Source organism: Neovison vison, chromosome 5 (genome assembly GCF_020171115.1).
Source record: "Neovison vison isolate M4711 chromosome 5, ASM_NN_V1, whole genome shotgun sequence".
Lineage (NCBI taxonomy): Eukaryota > Metazoa > Chordata > Mammalia > Carnivora > Mustelidae > Neogale > Neogale vison.
In genome coordinates this window covers 35224186-35242856 of record NC_058095.1, presented here as the reverse complement: position 1 = coordinate 35242856, position 18671 = coordinate 35224186, and the positions used below count along the sequence as shown (strand labels likewise).

Here is an 18671-nt window from a genome sequence, read left to right as displayed (position 1 = left end):
CAGTTTGCATTAGTGAACAGAATTTTCCCAGCCACCCAGTAAGGTACATACTCTTCAAACTGCCATCTTACAGAAGGTTCCAGGGATAAGGAATGACCCAGCCGGGATTGCAGTCCTCCTAAATTTTCATTTTTAAGGTTTTCAAAATTTCAGTTGTACAAAAGCAAACACTTTTATGTATGTACTCCTTGTCTACATTTGAGCCAATTGTTAGTCTGTTTATTTTGAATAAATAAAAGTGCTGTTTATTTTCAGTAAGTACAGATCTGTGGCAGTATTTTAGTGTTTAATATTCTATTTCTAGTATATACAGTAACTTAGACTCAGTCTGTCTTGTGTTGATAGACATCACTTGCTTTTTATAAGTGCTTTAAAAAGCTCATTACAGGGGCGCCTGGGTGGCTTAGTGGGTTAAAGCCTCTGCCTTCGGCTCAGGTCATGATTTCCAGAGTCCTGGGATTGAGTCCTGCTTCGGGCTCTCTGCTCTGCAGGGAGCCTGCTTCTCACTCTCTATCTGCCTGCCTCTCTGCCTACTTGTGATCTCTGTCAAATAAATAAATAAAATCTTAAAAAAAAGAAAAGCTTATTACATACATTTTCTCATGTTATAAATGAATAAGTTCATTAGTCAATAGTCTGCTATTTTTTAAACATACTACTAAATAGTTCTTCAAATGATCTGCAACCAACAGTGTATGAGATTATCATTTTATATCCCAATGATTGATTTTTCTTATCTCTTCCACTAGACTGTGAGCATTCTAATTTGTTAGTAAAGCTGTTAATGCAGTCAGCCATCTTGAAGAAATATGTATTTCAATAACTGAAGTAATTTCTTTACCATTACCATAGTTCATGAGATTGAGCTTTGTTCTGTTCTTTACTTTTGCATTCCCTTTTTTTTTTTTTAAAGGGAGTGTGTACACATCATGGGCAGGGCAGAGGGGAAGGGAGAGAATCTCAAGCAGCCTCCACCTCACACGGGACCTGATCTCATGACCCCGAGATCATGACCCAAGCTGAAATCAAGAATGCCTAACTGACTGAGCCACCCAGGCCCCCCTCACTTTTGCATTCTTATGAGGAAAAAAATGAGTATATTGAGGATGTTAATAGTATGACTCCAATTTTTGATGAATTAAGCATGTATTTACGTTTTTCTCTAGCTACTTATTCAAGTATTAGTTCTTATTTTTATTTTTATTTTTTTGACAGACAGATGACAAGTAGGCAGAGAGAGAGAGAGAGGAGGAGGAAGCAGGCTCCCTGTTGAGCCGAGAGCCTGATGTGGGGCTCGATCCCAGGACCCTGGCATCATGACCTGAGCTGAAGGCAGAGGCTTTAACCCACTGAGCCACCCAGGCGCCCCAGTTCATATTTTCTTATCATTGCCCTACAAATGGTCAGACCCATGTTTCTTTCCCTACTACAAACATTTATTCAATGATAATATATGTGCCAGAGACTCTTCGGTTCTTATTTTGTTGGTCCTTTCTGCCTTGTGTGAAACTGTAGACCAGTTCCTTTTTCTTGTCCTTTGGAGACTATACTTTCTTGTTTTTCCTGTTCTAACTGTTCCTTATCAATATTCTTAGAGTATTTTTCTTTTTCTGCAGATTCTGTAAGCATTGGTTTCTTACAGTTTTGTCTCTGACTTATTGTGCTTCTTATTTATGATTTTAATTGTCATCTATGTGCTGATGACTCTCTTCAAACCTCTCAGCTAAGCTTTACACTCATAATTGTAAAAACCCACTGAATTTTCCCAGGTTTTTCATATACAGTATATTCTTACCAGAGTTTATCATCTTTTCTTCCTCACTTATCTTTTCTTACATTCCCTTTCTACATGATAACACCATCCTTCAAGTTTCCCTGACTAGAACCATGAATATTATCCTAGATTGCTTCTCAGTCAGCCTCCAGGTTCTACTGACTTTTCTTCATAGACATTTTCCCAGATGCAGCTTCTCCTTTTCTTCTTGTATTAGTCTACTTTTTGCTTCTCTATACTACTAGTAGAATGGACTGTCTGAATTGTATCCGACATGTCCTGTTTCCTATCTGCGTGGAATTTGTATCTGAATTGTGTCTGACTGTATTCCTTCCTATATTATGACAGAGCAAAATTTCTATGACTTGGTCAAATGACTTTTACCCTAGGTTTATAGCTTACTACTTCCTGCCTTGTTTATTTTGTTCTAGTAACATACAATTCCATACACTCCATTCATCCTTGTACTTTGTAACAAACTGTCATCTCTGCCTGGCATACCCTTGTCTCTTTTGCTTTGGTTAGCCTTTACATTTTTATGTAATCATCCTCTCTGTCCAGATCTTCTCTTTCCTCCAGCATGGGCTAAAGGTACCTTCCTTTTTTATGTACCTATCTGTGCCTCCATTATGATCCCTGAACTGACTGCATACTATTAAAAAGTATTTTTCTTGTCCTTATAGACAGATACTGTTCTAATTGGTGAAAAAAAAAGTCTTCAAAATGTCTAAAATAATGAGTTGGTAATTTTTTTGATAGTGGATGTCTAAAAATAATTAGGTTGTTAGAATAATCGATTCATAGATTATTTTCTTTGTAAACGATGACAAAATCTAAGCTAAACTTGGAGAGTGTCCTCCATATGGATACATAAGTGCTTAAGGAGTATAAATAATACAATTTTTATCCCAAAAGAAGTTGAAGTATAGTTGGCATACAATATTTTATTAGTTTCAGGTATACAACATAGTGATTCAACATTTATATACATAATGAGTGCTTGTTATACAATGTTAATACAGTATTATTAACTATATTCCCAGTGATGCTCTTTATATCCCTGTGACTTACTTATTTTATAGCTGGAAGTTTGTACCTCTTTATCCCCTTCACCTGTTTTATCCATCCCCTCATCTGTCTCTCTGGCAACCACCAGTTTGTTCTTTGTATTTATGAGTCTGTTTCTGTTTCGTTTGTTTTGTTTCTTGGATTCCACATATAAGTGCAGCCTACAGTATTTGTCTTTCTCTGTCAGACTTATTTTGCTTAGAATAAATACCCTCGACATCCATCCAAATTGTTGTAAATGGCAAGATTTTGTTCTTTTTCATGGCTGAGTAATATTCTTTATTGCATATATATGTATGTGTATATGTGTATATATATATATGTATATACATACACACACACACACCTCTTATCTTTATCCATTCATCTGTTTTTAAAAGATTTTATTTCTTCATTTAGAGAGAGAGAGAGAGCAGGCATGTGTGTGTGAGTTGGGGGAGAGGCAGAGACAGAGGGAGAGAGAGAGACTCTCCAGCAGGTTTCATGCTGAGCACAGAGCCCAAAACGAGGCTTGGTCTCAGGACCCTGAGATCAAGACATGAGCTGAAATCAAGAGTCAGCCACTTAACTGAGCCATCCAGGCACCCCATACCCATTTATTTTTATTAATAAAATAAATTTAGGTTGCTTCCAAAATTCGGCTCTTGTACATAATGCTGCAATGAACATAGGTGTGCATCTGTCTTTTGAAATTAGTGTTTTTGTTTTCTTTGGCTACTGTGAAGTGTGTGTATGAGGGGGAAATACTCAGAAGTAGACTGCTGAATCATACGGTATTTCTGTTTTTAATTTTTTGAGGAACTTCCGAAATGTTCCATTGTGGCTACACCAATTTACATTCCCACCAGCAATGCACAGGGGTTCCCTTTTTCCACATCCTTGCCAACACTTACTTTAAAAAAAAAATGAAGCTTTTGAGAGACTTCTTTTCTCTTCTGGTTTCTTACCCTTTTCAATTTCTGAATTGCAGTTACAGATGTAGAGCTGAAACGACTGAAAGATGCCTTTAAGCGGACCTGTGGACTCTCATACTATATGGGCCAGCACTGCTTCATCAGGGAAGTGCTTGGGGATGGAGTGCCTCCAAAAGTTGCTGAGGTAATCTTTGTATTCTCGGTTTTTCTTTGAGATGGTTGTCCACCAGTCTGAGTTCTTGAGGAGCTTTCTGGTCTTAACATGTGTAATCTTCCCTACAGTTATTTTTCTTCCTGAGTAAGTAAACAGGTCTTATTTTAGATGTCAGTATGACTATGTTTTTCAAGGCCAAATGGGAGTAACACAGATCTACAGGTCTGCTGCTTTTACTCTTCTGAGCTTCAGTAGCCACTGATTGTAACCATGGGACCATTTGTATGACTGACTCTTATTGATATAAACTTCATTATTCTGACATACATATTTTATGTTAGGAGTATGTTTTTAAAGTTTTTTGTTAAAGAAAACCTTTCCATAGAGCAAATCCTCATGAAATTAATTCTATAAAATTAAATGTTCTAAATGAAACACTAGCTTATTGGAACCTGTAAAGACTTACTTAATTTCTACTAAAAATTTTAGATAGAGATAAGGTGTCCTAAGTTGATATAAATATACGCTTTCTAAAAATAGTATGTTAACTATTTTATAGCTACATACACAGATATGCATTTTGTTTTTCCAAATGTGCAATGAGAATAAAACGTTGAAAATGTTAATTTAAACACTGAAAATTATAAGAATTAAAGCTTACTATATTACAAAGAACCATAATTCACCATTCTTTTTTTTTTTTTTTTTTTTTTTTTTTTAAGATTCTTATTTATTTGACAGAGAGAGAGAGAGAGACAGTGAGAGAGGGAATACAAGCAGGGGGAGTGAGAGAGGTAGAAGCAGGCTTCCTCTGAGCAGGAAGCCCGATGCGGGGCTCTATCCCAGGACAGACACTTAACAAAGGCAAACACTTAACAACTGAGCCACCCAGGTACACCCATAATTCACCATTCTTAATTAGTGACAGTTTTTTTTTTTTTTTAAAAAGATTTTATTTATTTATTTGACAGACAGAGATCACAAGTAGGCAGAGAGAGAGAAGCATGCTCCCTGCTGAGCAGAGAGCTTGATCCCAGGACCCAGAGATCATGACCTGAGCTGAAGACAGGCTTAACTCACTGAGCCACCCAGGTGCCCCATAGTGACAGTTTCTATTTCTAACATGGGTTGTGTGCTTTTAAACCTGTGTTTTACATAATACAGAGTTTACATTTCTAAATTTTATCTTTTTTTTTTTGGTGGGAATATATATGTTGCATTAATTCTCCTTAATGTATTTGTTTTGTAAAATTATGTACCTCTGCCATTGTTTTGGATTTATGACAAAGTTAACTTTTTTTCGTAATATTATATTGGGTTTTCTTTTTTCAGTGTGAGTTCTTCTGCCTGTTTCTTTCAATCTTTTTGTCTTAAATGCTTGTATATCAAATTCTGGAATTTATTTTATTTTAGGATATGACTAACAGTGTATGAGATAATATAAATTGGCAGATGAGGAAGGGTCCTCTGAGTCCATAATAATTAAAATATTCCAAATTCAAATATATACTACCTTCAGCTTTTGTCTCCCTTCACCTCCTTTCTTAAAGTCAAAACTGTCAGACTGAATATAATTCATGGTACTGGGAAAAAATTAAGTCAGAATATCTCACTTGTCTTTCTGGATCATATATAAAGATTTACATGTATACATTGAGTTATAAGAGCCCTTTATATATTCTAGATACAAGTCTCTTATAAGATACATGATTTGCACATATACCCTCCCATTGTGTAGGTTGTCTTTTCACTCTCTAGATGGTACCCTTTGTAACACAAAACTTCTAAATTTTGGTGAAGTCCAACTTACTTATTTTTCCTTTTATCATTGTGTTTTATGTATTGTATTTAAGAAATCATGGCTTCTCCCTCCCCAAAAAAGAAAAAAATAAATAAATCATTGCATAACCCAAGGCCATAAAGATTTATTTTTCTGTTTTTTCTCTAAGAGTTTTAGCTCTTCAATTTAGGTCTCTTCCATTTTGTATTAATTTTATGTATGGGATAAGGAGTTCAACTTCATTCTTCTGCAAATAGTTTTCCAGCGTTTGTACCATTTGTTAAAAAGACTGTTCTTTCCCCATTGAATTGTCTTGTCACTGTTGTTAAAATTGTTGAAAATCAGTTGACCATAAACATAAAGTTTTATTTCTGGCTCTCAGTTCTTTTCCATTGATATTTGTGTCTCTCTTTGAATCAGTATCACGTTTTCTTGATTACTCTAGTTTTGTAGAAGATTTGAAGTCAAAACATGTTCTTTTTTTTTTTTTTTAAGATTTTATTTTTTTACTGAACAAAGAGCGAGCGGGCACGCCATGCTCTGAAGCATGAGTGAGGGGGGAGCAGAGGGACAAGGAGGCTCCCTGCTGAGCAGGGAGCCCAGCGCAGGGCTCCGTCCCCTGAGACCCTGAGATCGTGACCTGAGCCACACTCAGGTGCCCCCAAAACATGTTATTCTTCTAACTTCCAACTTTAATCTTCTTTTCCAAGTCGTGTCTATTCTAGGTCCTTTGTATTCACATATGAATTTTAGGATCATCTTGTCAATTTATGCAAATAAAGGCAGCTGGGATTTTGATAGGGGATGCATAGAATCTGTAAATTGGTTTGGGGAGTATTACCATTTTAACATTATTTTAAGTATTCTGACTTACGAAATTAGGAAGTTTTTGCATTTAATTTTTTAAAATGCTTTGTAAGTTTCATTGTACAACTCAGATGTCTATTGGCTGAACAAAATGTAGTAAATCCATACAACAGAATATTGTTTGTTAATAAAAGGAATGAAGTTTTTTGATATGTGCATGGACAAACATGCTGAGTCAAAGAAGTCAAACACAGAAGACCCATTTTTAACTCAGTTTTATGAAATGGTCAGAATAGCCAACTCTGTAGAAATGGAAAATACACTTGTTAAAATTCTGGTTGGTTTTTTTCTTACTCTCGTGTGTAGCAGCTGCATCTTCTTCCTGTGTTCTGCTATTGGAGAGTCAATTCATGCGTCTCGTGTTTTGGAGGAATCTGTCCTTCCTGGGATGCCAGGCTATTTCATTGCCTCTGACAGGCTCAAGAAATATTGTAATATGATAGTTTATTTGGCTTTTTCTGGTTTTTAAGTTAGAAGTAACACTCTTGCAGATAATTTACATTGAAGGTAGATGTGGAACTCCGTGCAACATCATCTTTATGTGAATCTCTCATAAATTTGATTTCACCCAAAACTGCTTCAGGAATCTTGCTCTGTCCTTTGGACTCTCTGTTAAGAGTCTTGACTAGCTAGAATAATTAAACTAATTATTTTACAAGAACAATCTTAATGTTAAATTATAAAGTCCACAATGATAATTTCAAGTTTCAATTCCATTGTAGTTGACACTTTTTTGTGTAAAATCTAGCACTGTGCTAAAACACATGAATTCTGTAAATGCTTTTAGTGATGATATTAACCTTTTTTGCGATAGTGTTAAAACGCATGATTTCTGTAAATGCTGTTAGTGATGATATTAGCCTTTTTTGCCATATTTACTGACATAGGCTTATTTTAAGTGAGGATGGGTACTAATAGCATGTGGATATTGATTAAGTATAATTCATTGTATAAATTGTGAAGTCTGATAAGGAGCTAATACTTTTATCTTTAATTGATCTCCGGTCTTTTCTCAGGAAAGGAAGTCCTTATAGTTTCTCATACTGTGGTCTCAAAAGGATGAGTGAACCTCATTTAAGCTCAGTTTTGGAGCAGTTTCAACATTCAGCTTGTGTTTTATTTTAGCTGTCTCTCAAAGATGGATAGACGTTACCAGCTTTTGTGTGTGTTTGGGAATGGGAGACAATTTATTAGTATAATTCATAGTTGCAGAGACAAAGTTAATTGCTGAAGGAGAAATGCTACATTTTAAATAAAATGGAAGTTATAGGTCTACTCAGGTAGTTTTGAAGCTTGAATTTAGTTTTAATACATAGGTAGACTCAGACTGGAGGTCTGCATTCTACAGCTTTAGGGAAATAAATTAAATGATTGGATTTATAAATAAAGAGATGGCCTTGTGAGACCTTTCTTAAAATCCTATGGAGAGTTTCAGCCTTAAATTTGGGTAAAGGGGGTCACCCACTCTTAGTGAGATTCTGAAATTAATGTTTTAAGGCACAACTGCATTACTTTAATGCCAGTATCTCTATACGAAAAGCCACAGGAACCATTTCAGCTGCCAGTTGTGGATAGAGAGAGAACTTCATTCCCTAGTTAATCAGTGTTTTCCTTTAAAGTAAAAGTAATAACATCTTTGAAAAGTAAGGGGGAGGTATTTTTGGAATCTTAGTAGAAAAGGATGATGAACTTAAAAAGTAACTTTAGTCCTTAATATGTTAATTAAGAAGCAGTACGAGTTTCTAAATTATTTTCTTGAAGAGAGTAGCTGTATATTTTTAGAGTAAAAGAAAGATTTATTTAGGATTGAACTGAACTCTCATTTTTTTTTTTTTAACTTTGTCTGAAGACTTACTGTGATAAATTCTAAGACATTTTGGATAAGGAATAAAAACTCATGAGAGTTTACAATTTTTGGAATTTAAGCATTGATTTCATTTGTCTCATTGTTTCTAGAATAGATTAGTGTAATTTATATTTTGATGCAATTCTGATCTTTCTTGTAATATAACCATGTATTATTTGAATGGAATATCAGATGAATAGAATTTGAGGGCATTGAGATAACAAAGTCAAATGAAGTATGGGGTAAGTAAATGAAAAATGTGTAATACTTGAAATTGGCCTTTTCTGAACCAAGGCCACTAACTCTTAATAATCCAGTGCTTCTTTTGGGTGCCACCCATCCCCCAACTCCTCTCCTCCCAAAGAAATTCTAATAACATAATATTTCCATGTAGTAGTAATTTGTAGTCACTTCCTATTATTTTCACATTCACTTAAAAGTAGTTTTCACTATTTACAAAATCTGCTAGGCAAGTGAATTTGTAGTAGCTACTCATTAACTGTTTTTTTTTTTTTTTTTTTTAACGAAAAATTCTTAAATCTCTATCTCAGGATTTATTTCCAATTCTGGATGACTGGTGAATATAGTAGTACCGTTCCACCTTTCTCTTTACAGCTGCCGCTGACAGTTCTGGCTCACATTGTTTTTCTCCCATTCCTTACAGGTACTAAAGCCTGCCTCTGCTATGTAGCACAACATTTTATGAAGTGACGGCTTGTTCTCTAATTGTTCATTTAAATCTTGTCTCTGAACCAAGTTGCAGTTCTTGATGGGCAGACTTCATGACTTTTAAAAAATATGCCCCAGAGTGCTGTGCGTATAGTGTAAACTTAATGAGCATTTATTAATGCTTTTTTAAAGGTAGTTATATATAGGGGCACCTGGATGGCTCAGTGGGTTAAAGCCTCTGCCTTCGGCTCAGGTCATGGTCCCAGGGTCCTGGGATCGAACCCCACATCAGGCCCTCTGCTCAGCAGGGAGCCTCTGCTTCCTTCTTTCTCTCTCTGCCTGCTTCTCTGATCTCCATCTGTCAAATAAATAAATAAAATCTTGGGCGCCTGGGTGGCTCAGTAGGTTAAGCCACTGTCTTCGGCTCAGGTCATGATCCCAGAGTCCTGGGATTGAGTCCCGCATCAGGCTCTCTGCTCAGCGGGGAGCCTGCTTCCCTCTCTCTCTCTGCCTACTTGTGATCTCTGTCTGTCAAATAAATAAATAAATAAACAAAATCTTTAAAATAAATAAATAAATAAATAAAATCTTAAAAAAAAAAGTAGTTTTATAAATATACATATATTATATTATATTATTCTGCAAAATCCTATTACAAGAATGACCAGGGGCACCTGGGTGCCTCAGTGGGTTAAGCCTCTGCCTTCGGCTTAGGTCATGATCTTGGGGTCCTTGGGTTCGAGCCCCATAATGGGCTCTCTGCCTGGCAGGGAGCCTGCTTCCTCCTCTCTGCCTACTTGTGATCTTTCCCTCTGTCAAATAAATTTTAAAAATCTTAAAAAAAAAAAAAAAAAAGAATGACCAGAAAACCAATATTTGTGAAGTCAATTAGCTTTGCTAATTTTTGCAATCTTTGAACATTTAACCTTTTCCAAATTAGAGGAAAATGCACATGTTAAGTGAAAGCAATCTTAGAGCCGAAAGTGTTTACAGAGATAGTGATTAACATGTAAAAACATTTGATTAGTAGGGTATTTTCCACTAGTGGTGGTAAATTTACACGGAAGTGTTCATATTCATTTAGATGCCCCTTGGAACTGGGAACATGTAGTTACTGTATAGTCAAGGTTTAGGGGGACTGACCACAGAATTATTAGTATTTGTTTTTTTGTTAGTTGATCTGTATTACTTAGTACATTCCTTTATGTTGGATTTACTAGAATGATGGCTAACAACTTTCTTGACAACGCTAGTCATTGATTGTTAGTGCTAGATGCTACAGATCATTGACTTTTGTGATATCCAAAATAATTGCTTATATCAGCCAGAGAAGAGTAGCTAACTGTGTAACATTTATTACTGTAAATCCTGATCTTGACATTATAAGCTGACAGGAGAGCACTAGGTAGGATACTGGTTTAAAATCTTTCTCTGTAAGCAGAATCTGTAAAACTTCACTAAACTTGATTTTAATTGCATTGGTTTTTGTTCTCAGTGTAATATTTATGCTAGTTCATAAGTTTTCATGGTTTTTCAGTATTTCTCTTTGAAAGACTAGACAGAAAAGATACCAAGGATTCTATTAGGTGAAAATATTAACAGAATATTCTACCCACTTGTAAAATTTTGTATGGACTTTTTAAAAAATGCATTATTGTCTTTATGGTTCTTTTTTTAAAATTAAAAAAATTTTTTCTTATGTCTTTATGGGTCTTAACTGCCAAGTTTTATCCTAGAGTGATTTTTAAATAGCTTCATAAACTATTGAGAAACTATAGGAGTGCCTGGGTGGCTTATTCAGTTGAGTGTCCAATTCTTGATTTTGGCTCAGGTCATGATTTCAGGACCTTGGGATTGAGGCTGCAGTGGGGAGTCTCTTGAGGATTCTCTTCCTCTCCCTGTACACATCAGCTTGTGTGTGTGCACGTGCTTACTCTCAATCTCTCTCTCAAATAATAAATAAATATTAAAAAAGAAAAGCAGTTTATATAAGAACTGACATGTCATTAAGCATAATGGAATTCGTGAACTTCTTATATAAAGCATTATATCAAGTATATTGTGTAAATTACGAATGTTGTAAATTGTATTGCATATGTCAGAGAAGTTACTTATATTAGAACTAAAAAATACTTTTACAGAAAATAACTTACACATAATCACTCAAATCCTTGATGTATTAACTGAGCTACTGATATGACTGGTGTAATTGGTGAAAATAGTCAGTATCCTGTTAAAGTCAGTCTTGTTAAACACATCTGTCCAATAGCATCTTCCTTAATTGGCATAATAAAGGTAAAATAAGGTTGATTTAATTTATAACTATGTTAAAAACTCTGCCAAAATTTAGCTGATAAGATTTAGCTAGGTTTGACTATAGAAATCATAACATTCAGGGCACCTGGGTGGCTCAGTTGTTAAGCATCTGCCTTTGGCTCAGGTAATGATCCTGGGGTCCTGGGATCAAGCCCCACATTGGGCTCCCTGCTCCATGGGAAGCCTGCTTCTCCCTCTCCCACTCCCCCTGCTTGTGTTCCCTCTCTCAGTTGTGTCTGTCTCTGTCAAAGAAATGAATAAACTCTTTAAAAAAATTTATAAAATAGAAAAGAAATCTTAACATTCATATAAAAATAATTCTAGGGGAGCCTGGTTGGCATAGTCGTTAAGTGTCTGCCTTCAGCTCAGGTCATGATCCCAATGTCCTGGGATTGAGCCCCACATGACCAGAGCCCATTTCTCCCTCTCCTACTCCCCCTGCTTGTGTTCCCTCTCTCGCTGTTTGTCTGTCAAATAACTAAATAAAATCTTTAAAAAACAATAATTCTAAATGGTGGGAAAAGCAACTAGTATTTGCTAAACTTGAGTGAATATAGAGGGAGACATCTGAATTCTTAACTTTTTCCCCTTTCTCCCCAGGCCCATAGATGGAATAAAAATAGGCTTATTTTACTGAGGAGCTGCCTAATAAAATTGTCACAGAAATGGAACCATTTTGTTTGCCTTGTATATGGTTGTTATTATCTTCTAAGACTTTCTTCTTTGACTACTGTGAGTAACTACATTCAGTATTTAGATTAAAATGTAGGACCCTGAGATCATGACCTGAGCCGAAGGCAGACGCCTAACAACTGACTGAGTCACCCAGACGTCCCATCCATGGGAATGCTTTAAAGAAATTTTGTCCTGTATTTGTAGCTGCTAAAGTTAGATAACTGAAGTTTTTAATTCTTTTTTTTTTTACCCCCAGAGGTGATACACTACTGAAATACATCTCTTCATTGGGTAGTCGTTCCATGACATTCTTTCCTTTAAAATAGAAGCATATTAAAAATAATCTGTTCTGTTCATCATAAATATAGTAGAATGTATTCACAATGAAGATTTTCTTTTAACTACTTTGAAAAATTGTACTTGATGACTAAGCAGTAAAAAGGAAGATCTATTGATATATGCAAAAACATGAACGAATTTCAGAATCACTGTGCTAAGTGAAAGAATCCAAGTAAAAATAGAATATATGCTTATGATTTCATTCATGTAAAATTCTAGAAGTTGCAAAGTTCTTGATCTTGAAAGGAAGCTTACTGGGTGTTGGTGGTACACGGGGAAGAGGGAGAGAGATTACAGAGGGACATGAGGACAGTTTGGAGTTTACTAGTTTTTTTGATTGTGGCGATAGTTTCAGAGGTATGACATGCCATTACAAAACTGGTCATTTGTATACTTTAAATATGTGCAGTTTATTTAAAAAATGGGACTAATAAAAACATTTGCAGTTTATTGTACCTCAGTTATCCCTCAAAAACTTTGTTAAACATTTAATTGGATTTTCAGAAAGAATACTAATACTACTTGGAAAAGAGAGGCTGAAATATAAAAATTGACTCTTGACAAGATGTATCATTTCCCTTTCAGTTAGGATATTTGGGTTTTAGTTCTAACCGATTAATTTTTTTTTAAGATTTTGTTTATTTATTTGACAGACAGAGATCACAGGTAGGCAGAGAGGCAGGCAGAGGGAGAGAGGGGAGAGCAGGCTGCCTGCTGAGCAGAGAGCTGGATGCAGGGCCTGATCTCAGGACCCTGGGTTCATGACCTGAGCTGAAGGCAGAGGCTTTAACCCACTGAGCCACCCAGGTGCCCCCTAACCGATTAATTTCTTTCAAGGTCTTTTCCTAGTCACTTAAGCTCTGAGGCAAAAGAACTTCCAAACCTTTGATCACAGTTGTTGTAGGAATTAGGTGTATGAACAGCTTGATTGTAATTAGAAAAGTTAGAAATGCAGTTAAATTTATGTTTTAGTGGTCTTTGAAATCAGCCTGGAATGGAGTAGGAAAGGATGTGGGCTAGGTTAGGCTGGGAAGGTTGAGGCAATGAAAGGGAAGACTTCTCAATGATAAATTTGGAACTCTGCCTTTTCACCCTTGATTTGAAGTTACATATTGAGTTAAACTTGTAGAAAATTGAAGTTAAAAGCAAGGAGATTCCAGATTGAGATTGTTAGAAATAGAAGGTCCAGGATAATCAGTATCTAAGAAAAGTAAGGATAATAAGGTAGGACAGGGAGCCAGTTGTGAGGACAAGGATCCAATCTTAGTATCATGCATTAAGGTGTGAAAACATCAAGAAGAAAAGCCTCCATAGGCAGAATTCAGAGACACTAACTCCAAGGAGAGCAGTTTTGACTTGAAACCTCGTGGTTGAACCTGAAGCTTCTGGTTTAACAGAAGTTTTGAAGTTTTCAAAGCACCTGTGGATCTAAGGAGACTGCAGCTTCTTCATTGGGATGGGACTAGATCAGGGACAGACACTTGCTTTAAAGGAAGCTAGTAGGGTGGCTGGGTGGCTCAGTGGGTTAAGCCTCTGCCTTCAGCTCAGGTCATGGTCTCAGGGTCCTGGGATCGAGGCCCACAATGGGCTCTCTGCTCAGCAGGGATCCTGCTTCCCTCTCTCTGCCTGCCTCTCTCCCTACTTGTGATCTCTCTCTCTCTCTGTCAAATAAATGGGTAAAATCTTAAAAAAAAAAAAAAAGAAAAAATAAAGGAAGCTAGTTAGTGGATGGGAAGTTACAACCCAGAATTTCAAAGAAATTAGTTAATTATTTTAAACCACTCCCAAGCTAATTGAGAGGGTATACTAATAATTTACCTCACTAATGTCTAGTGACACTGTAGTTTATACTCTGAGTATGACATGTCGTTGTGTATTTGAATAGACTTAAATAGACAAGATATCTAGAGATGAGAAAAGAGGTAGAGACCGAATCTCAGAACTTGCTTTTTGGTGTGGTAGACGCAGGAAGTTACCTAAGACAGAATTAGTAATCTGGTTTGTCCAATTAATCCTAGGATTAGTTATCAGTTGGATGGTCCATCAGATGTAAATAAGTAATGTACAGAGGTATCCTGGGTTATTTTGTTTAGGCAAGGCTTCTTTGCTTTCGTGCTTGAGGAAGGGAGAGAAGTGATACGGAGTGTTCTACTCTCTAAATTTAAGAAGAGTATTAGTAACTTACTTGTGGATTCTGGTGTTACATAAACACTTTATGATACGGGTTTATGTTTAGCATCTAGAACCGTTTTCTGTGGGATAGATACCTGATGCAGGCTTATGAAGCTCTAGGACAGTTCTTACGTGAAAAAAATAGGGGTTATAGGATAAATACAGTAAGATATACTTCAGAACAGAGTATACTTCAGAACAGAGCCAATGGCATGTTTTAATTTTTTCCTGAAAATAGTACTTAATTTTTTTCCCTTTAACGGATTAGCAGCTGATTCTTTTAACAATAAAATAATTTGGGAGGATAGTAATCTACATAAAATTTCTGTCTCTTAAAATGTCTTTGTTTTCCATTTTTTATTTTTTAAAGATTTTACTTATTTGTTTGACAGATAGAAATCACAAGTAGGCAGAGAGGCAGGCACAGAGAGGAGGAAGCAGGCTCCCCGCTGAGCAGAGAGCCCAATGCGGGGCTTGATCCCAGGACCCTGGGATCATGACCTGAGTCAAAGGCAGAGGCTTTAACCCATTGAGCCCCCCACGCACCCCTAGAATGTCCTCTTTTATGACACTTGGTAGGTCTTTTTGGGGAAATAGGACTTAAATTATAGATTATTCTATCCTATGTGCATGAATTTTCCTTTGATGATTCTCTGGAGGAACCTCAAACAGATAGGTGATATACAGAGTTTCTCATACTGAGAGGTCTGAGAATTGCATGTGACCACAAGCATTAAGTCTCAGTAGAATGAGAAAGTAAACCATGGTGTCCAGTATGGACTCCCAAATCAAATTACAAGAGCAGATGATATGAAACGCAAGTTTTGATTTATGATTGATCATTAATATCTTAGAAAAAATTGAGGTTCTATTACTAAGGAAGGAAGGAAAATGGATATTGTGTAGACTCCTAACGGTTTCTGCCACTAACTATATCACACAAGCTGTATTATGATCTGGAGTGAGTAGCAACAGGAATTTATTTAAATAGATTAGACAGTATTTTGGAGGCAGATTTATACATATAAATGTAAATTTTATTTAATAAAATTGCCTTTTGGGACACCTGAGTGGTTCAGTAGGTTAAGTGTCTGCCTTTGGCTCAAGTCATGATCCCTGGGTCTTGGGATCAAGTTCCATATTCGGCTCCTTGCTTGGTAAGGAACCTGCTTCTCCCTCCGCCTGCTGCTCTCCCTCCTTGTGCTCTCGCTCTCTCTCTGTGTCTGACAAATAAATAAAATATTTTATATTAAAAAAACATAAAATTGCCTTTTGAAAAATATATGCAGTGAATGTTCCAGTTATATTATTTAAATTGAATTATAGTGCTCTTGTTTTCAGTTGCTCTGTATTATTGTTTTGAAAGAGTAGGCAATGTATACTGAAGGCACACTATTTGAAACTTACAGAAGTTTTTTTTTTTTTTTAAAGATTTTATTTATTTGACAGGCAGAGATTACAAGTAGGCTGAGAGGTAGGCAGAGAGAGAGGAGGAAGCCAACTCTCCTCTGAGCAGAGAGCCCGATGCAGGGCTCGATCCCAGGACTCTGGGATCATGACCTGAGCCGAAGGCAGAGGCTTTAACCCACTGAGCCACCCAGGCGCCCCTTACAGAAGTATTTTTAATGAAAAATAAAATGAACCTTCTCCATTTTATCCCTATGACCTAGAGTCCTTTCATAGCAGCAACCAGTTATCCTGTTTTGCAAATAAAGTTTGGTTTTTTTTTTTTTTAGAGATTTTATTTATTTATTAGAGAGAGAGAAGAGAACATGAGCGGGGAGGAGAGAAGGAGGCTCCCACTGAGCAGGGAACCCAGTGTGGGGCTTGATTCCAGGACCCTGGGATCATGACCTGAGCCAAAGGCAGACTTTGAATGACAGCCACCAGGCACCCCACAAATAAAGTTTTTAAATTATCTTTTTTATCGTAGTGATATATGCACGTAGTCATAGCAGAATCAGAAAGAGCTAGTGAAAGACAAGAATCCCCCAACTACTCAATCTCGAGTATTATGATTATGTAAAAATTTTTTTGCAACATGTTAGGCTACAATTTTTTTTAATTTTTAAAATTTTTTCCCTGGGGTTAACATTTTCCTTATTTTTTCATTTGCTTAGTTTTCATACCTGTGGCTAAATCATCCCAAACATTCCAACAACTTTTCAGTGTAATTTTTCATGAGTCAAAGGCTAATTTTTAAAAAAGATTTTATTTATTTGATAGAATGACCGCAAGAGCAGGAATACAAGCAGGGAGAGTGGGAGAGGGAAACCAGGCTTCCTGCTTAGCAGGAAGCCTGATATGGGGCTCCATCCCAGGACTCTGGGATCATGACCTGAGCCCAAGGGAGATGCTTAACCATCTGAGCCACCCAGGCACCCCTCAAAGGCTAATTTTTTACACTGAGCTTCTAAATGTATGTGTAAATATTTTAGTTGTGATACATGCATAAATATGTCATATCTATCTATCTATCTATTTTTATATCAGGCTGTCTTTCTATCCTTTTATATTCATGAGCTTTTATTCTTTCTGGGCTTCTGTATCCTAACTGTGAATAAAAAAACTGATTCAGGATTTAATTAGTAAGTTTTCTTTATTTGCTGTTGAAGTAATGTGGGACATTAAGATAAAATATAGGTGGTGAAATGGGGGTGAATTTTTATCACATCATTTGCATGTTGCTAAATTACCATTAATAACAACAGTGGGAAAATACTACATATAAAATTCCATCTGTGTGAAGCACTTGACCTCAGAAGAAAGAGAAAGGCTTAAGAATTAGTTTTTTTTCCCTTGTCTAATGTGAAAGAAGCTGAGATACTCTTTAACTAGTTAGCATATCTAAACATGTGTTTTGTTTTTTACAGATTCTGGCTAGAATTTAGCTTTTTAAATCGTTTATAATTTTTAAAACCAGCTTATAGTTAGCATGCTCATAGAAATTAGTAGTAGACAAGATAGTTTGCTTAAGTTACTTTATTTTTTATTTTTTTTAAAATATTATTTATTTTTGTGAGAAAGAGGAAGAGCATGCCCAGGCCCGAGAGGGACGGGAAGCGCAGAGGGAGAAGCAGGTCCCCAGCCAAGCATGGAGCCCCATGCGGGACTCTTTCAGAGCCTTGGGATCATTACACTTAACTGACTGAGCCACCCAGGTACCCTTAAGTTAATTAATTAATTAATTGATTGATTGATTTTAAGATTTTATTTATTTATTTGACAGACAGAGATCACAGGTAGGCAGTGAGGCAAGCAGAGGGAGAGGAGGAAGCAGGCTCCCTGCCAGGTAGAGAGCCTGATGTGGGGCTCAATCCCAGGACTCTGGGATCATGACCTGAGCCAAAGGCAGAGGTTTTAACCCACTGAGACACCCAGGCACCCCCCCCTTAAGTTATTTATATATGGATGCCAACTTTAATAGTATTCCAGCTTGAAAAATAATTCTCTCATTCATTTCCAAATGACAGAAGCAGTAGGGGTGTTTTGACATTTATAGAAAAAGCAGTATTGACACGGGACGCTTAAGTGCCTCAGTCAGTTAAGCATCTGCCTTCGGCTTGGGAGTCCTGCATCTGGGCTCGTAGCTCAGCGGGATGCCTTCTTCTCCCTCTACCTGCCTCTCCCCCTTCTTGTGTGCTCGCACGTGTGCACGCTCTCTTTCTGATAAATAAATAAAAGACTTAAAGAAAAAACCAATATTGACATACAATACCTCCACAGGAGGATTCATTCTGAACTATTTTTCCTATCTTCATTCTTTTTTATTTTTATATTTAACTTTCAAAAATTTTAGTTGAGGAGTAAAAAGGCTTATGGGAGCAGTCTTCCAGGAAATGTGTTAAGCCAACTTTTCTGTGTAAACCAGATCTCTGCTTTAAATGAAATACTGGTATTGTTTCTTAACAGCCTTTTCCCTAACGGTTTCCTAATTATTGAGATATAGTACATGTTATTCAACTCACCCCTTTTATTTTATTTTCTTTCTTTAAAAGATTTTATTTATTTGTCAGAGAGCACAGGGAGGAGGAGCAGCAGGCATATTTTATTTCATTTTATTTTTAAGTAATCTCTATACCCAGCATGGGGCTCAG

At 36.4% G+C, this 18671-nt stretch overlaps 1 protein-coding gene across 2 annotated transcripts in view; it reads left to right on the top strand.

Moving 5' to 3' along the window:
• The window catches only part of USP32 (ubiquitin specific peptidase 32), a 217456-nt gene that overhangs the window by 62250 nt on the left and 136535 nt on the right, over nucleotides 1-18671 (top strand). For both annotated transcript variants that reach the window (XM_044248505.1, XM_044248506.1), the window contains exon 2: nucleotides 3813-3940. In XM_044248505.1, the coding sequence (XP_044104440.1) occupies nucleotides 3813-3940 (128 nt within the window). The remainder of the gene's footprint in view (nucleotides 1-3812; nucleotides 3941-18671) is intronic.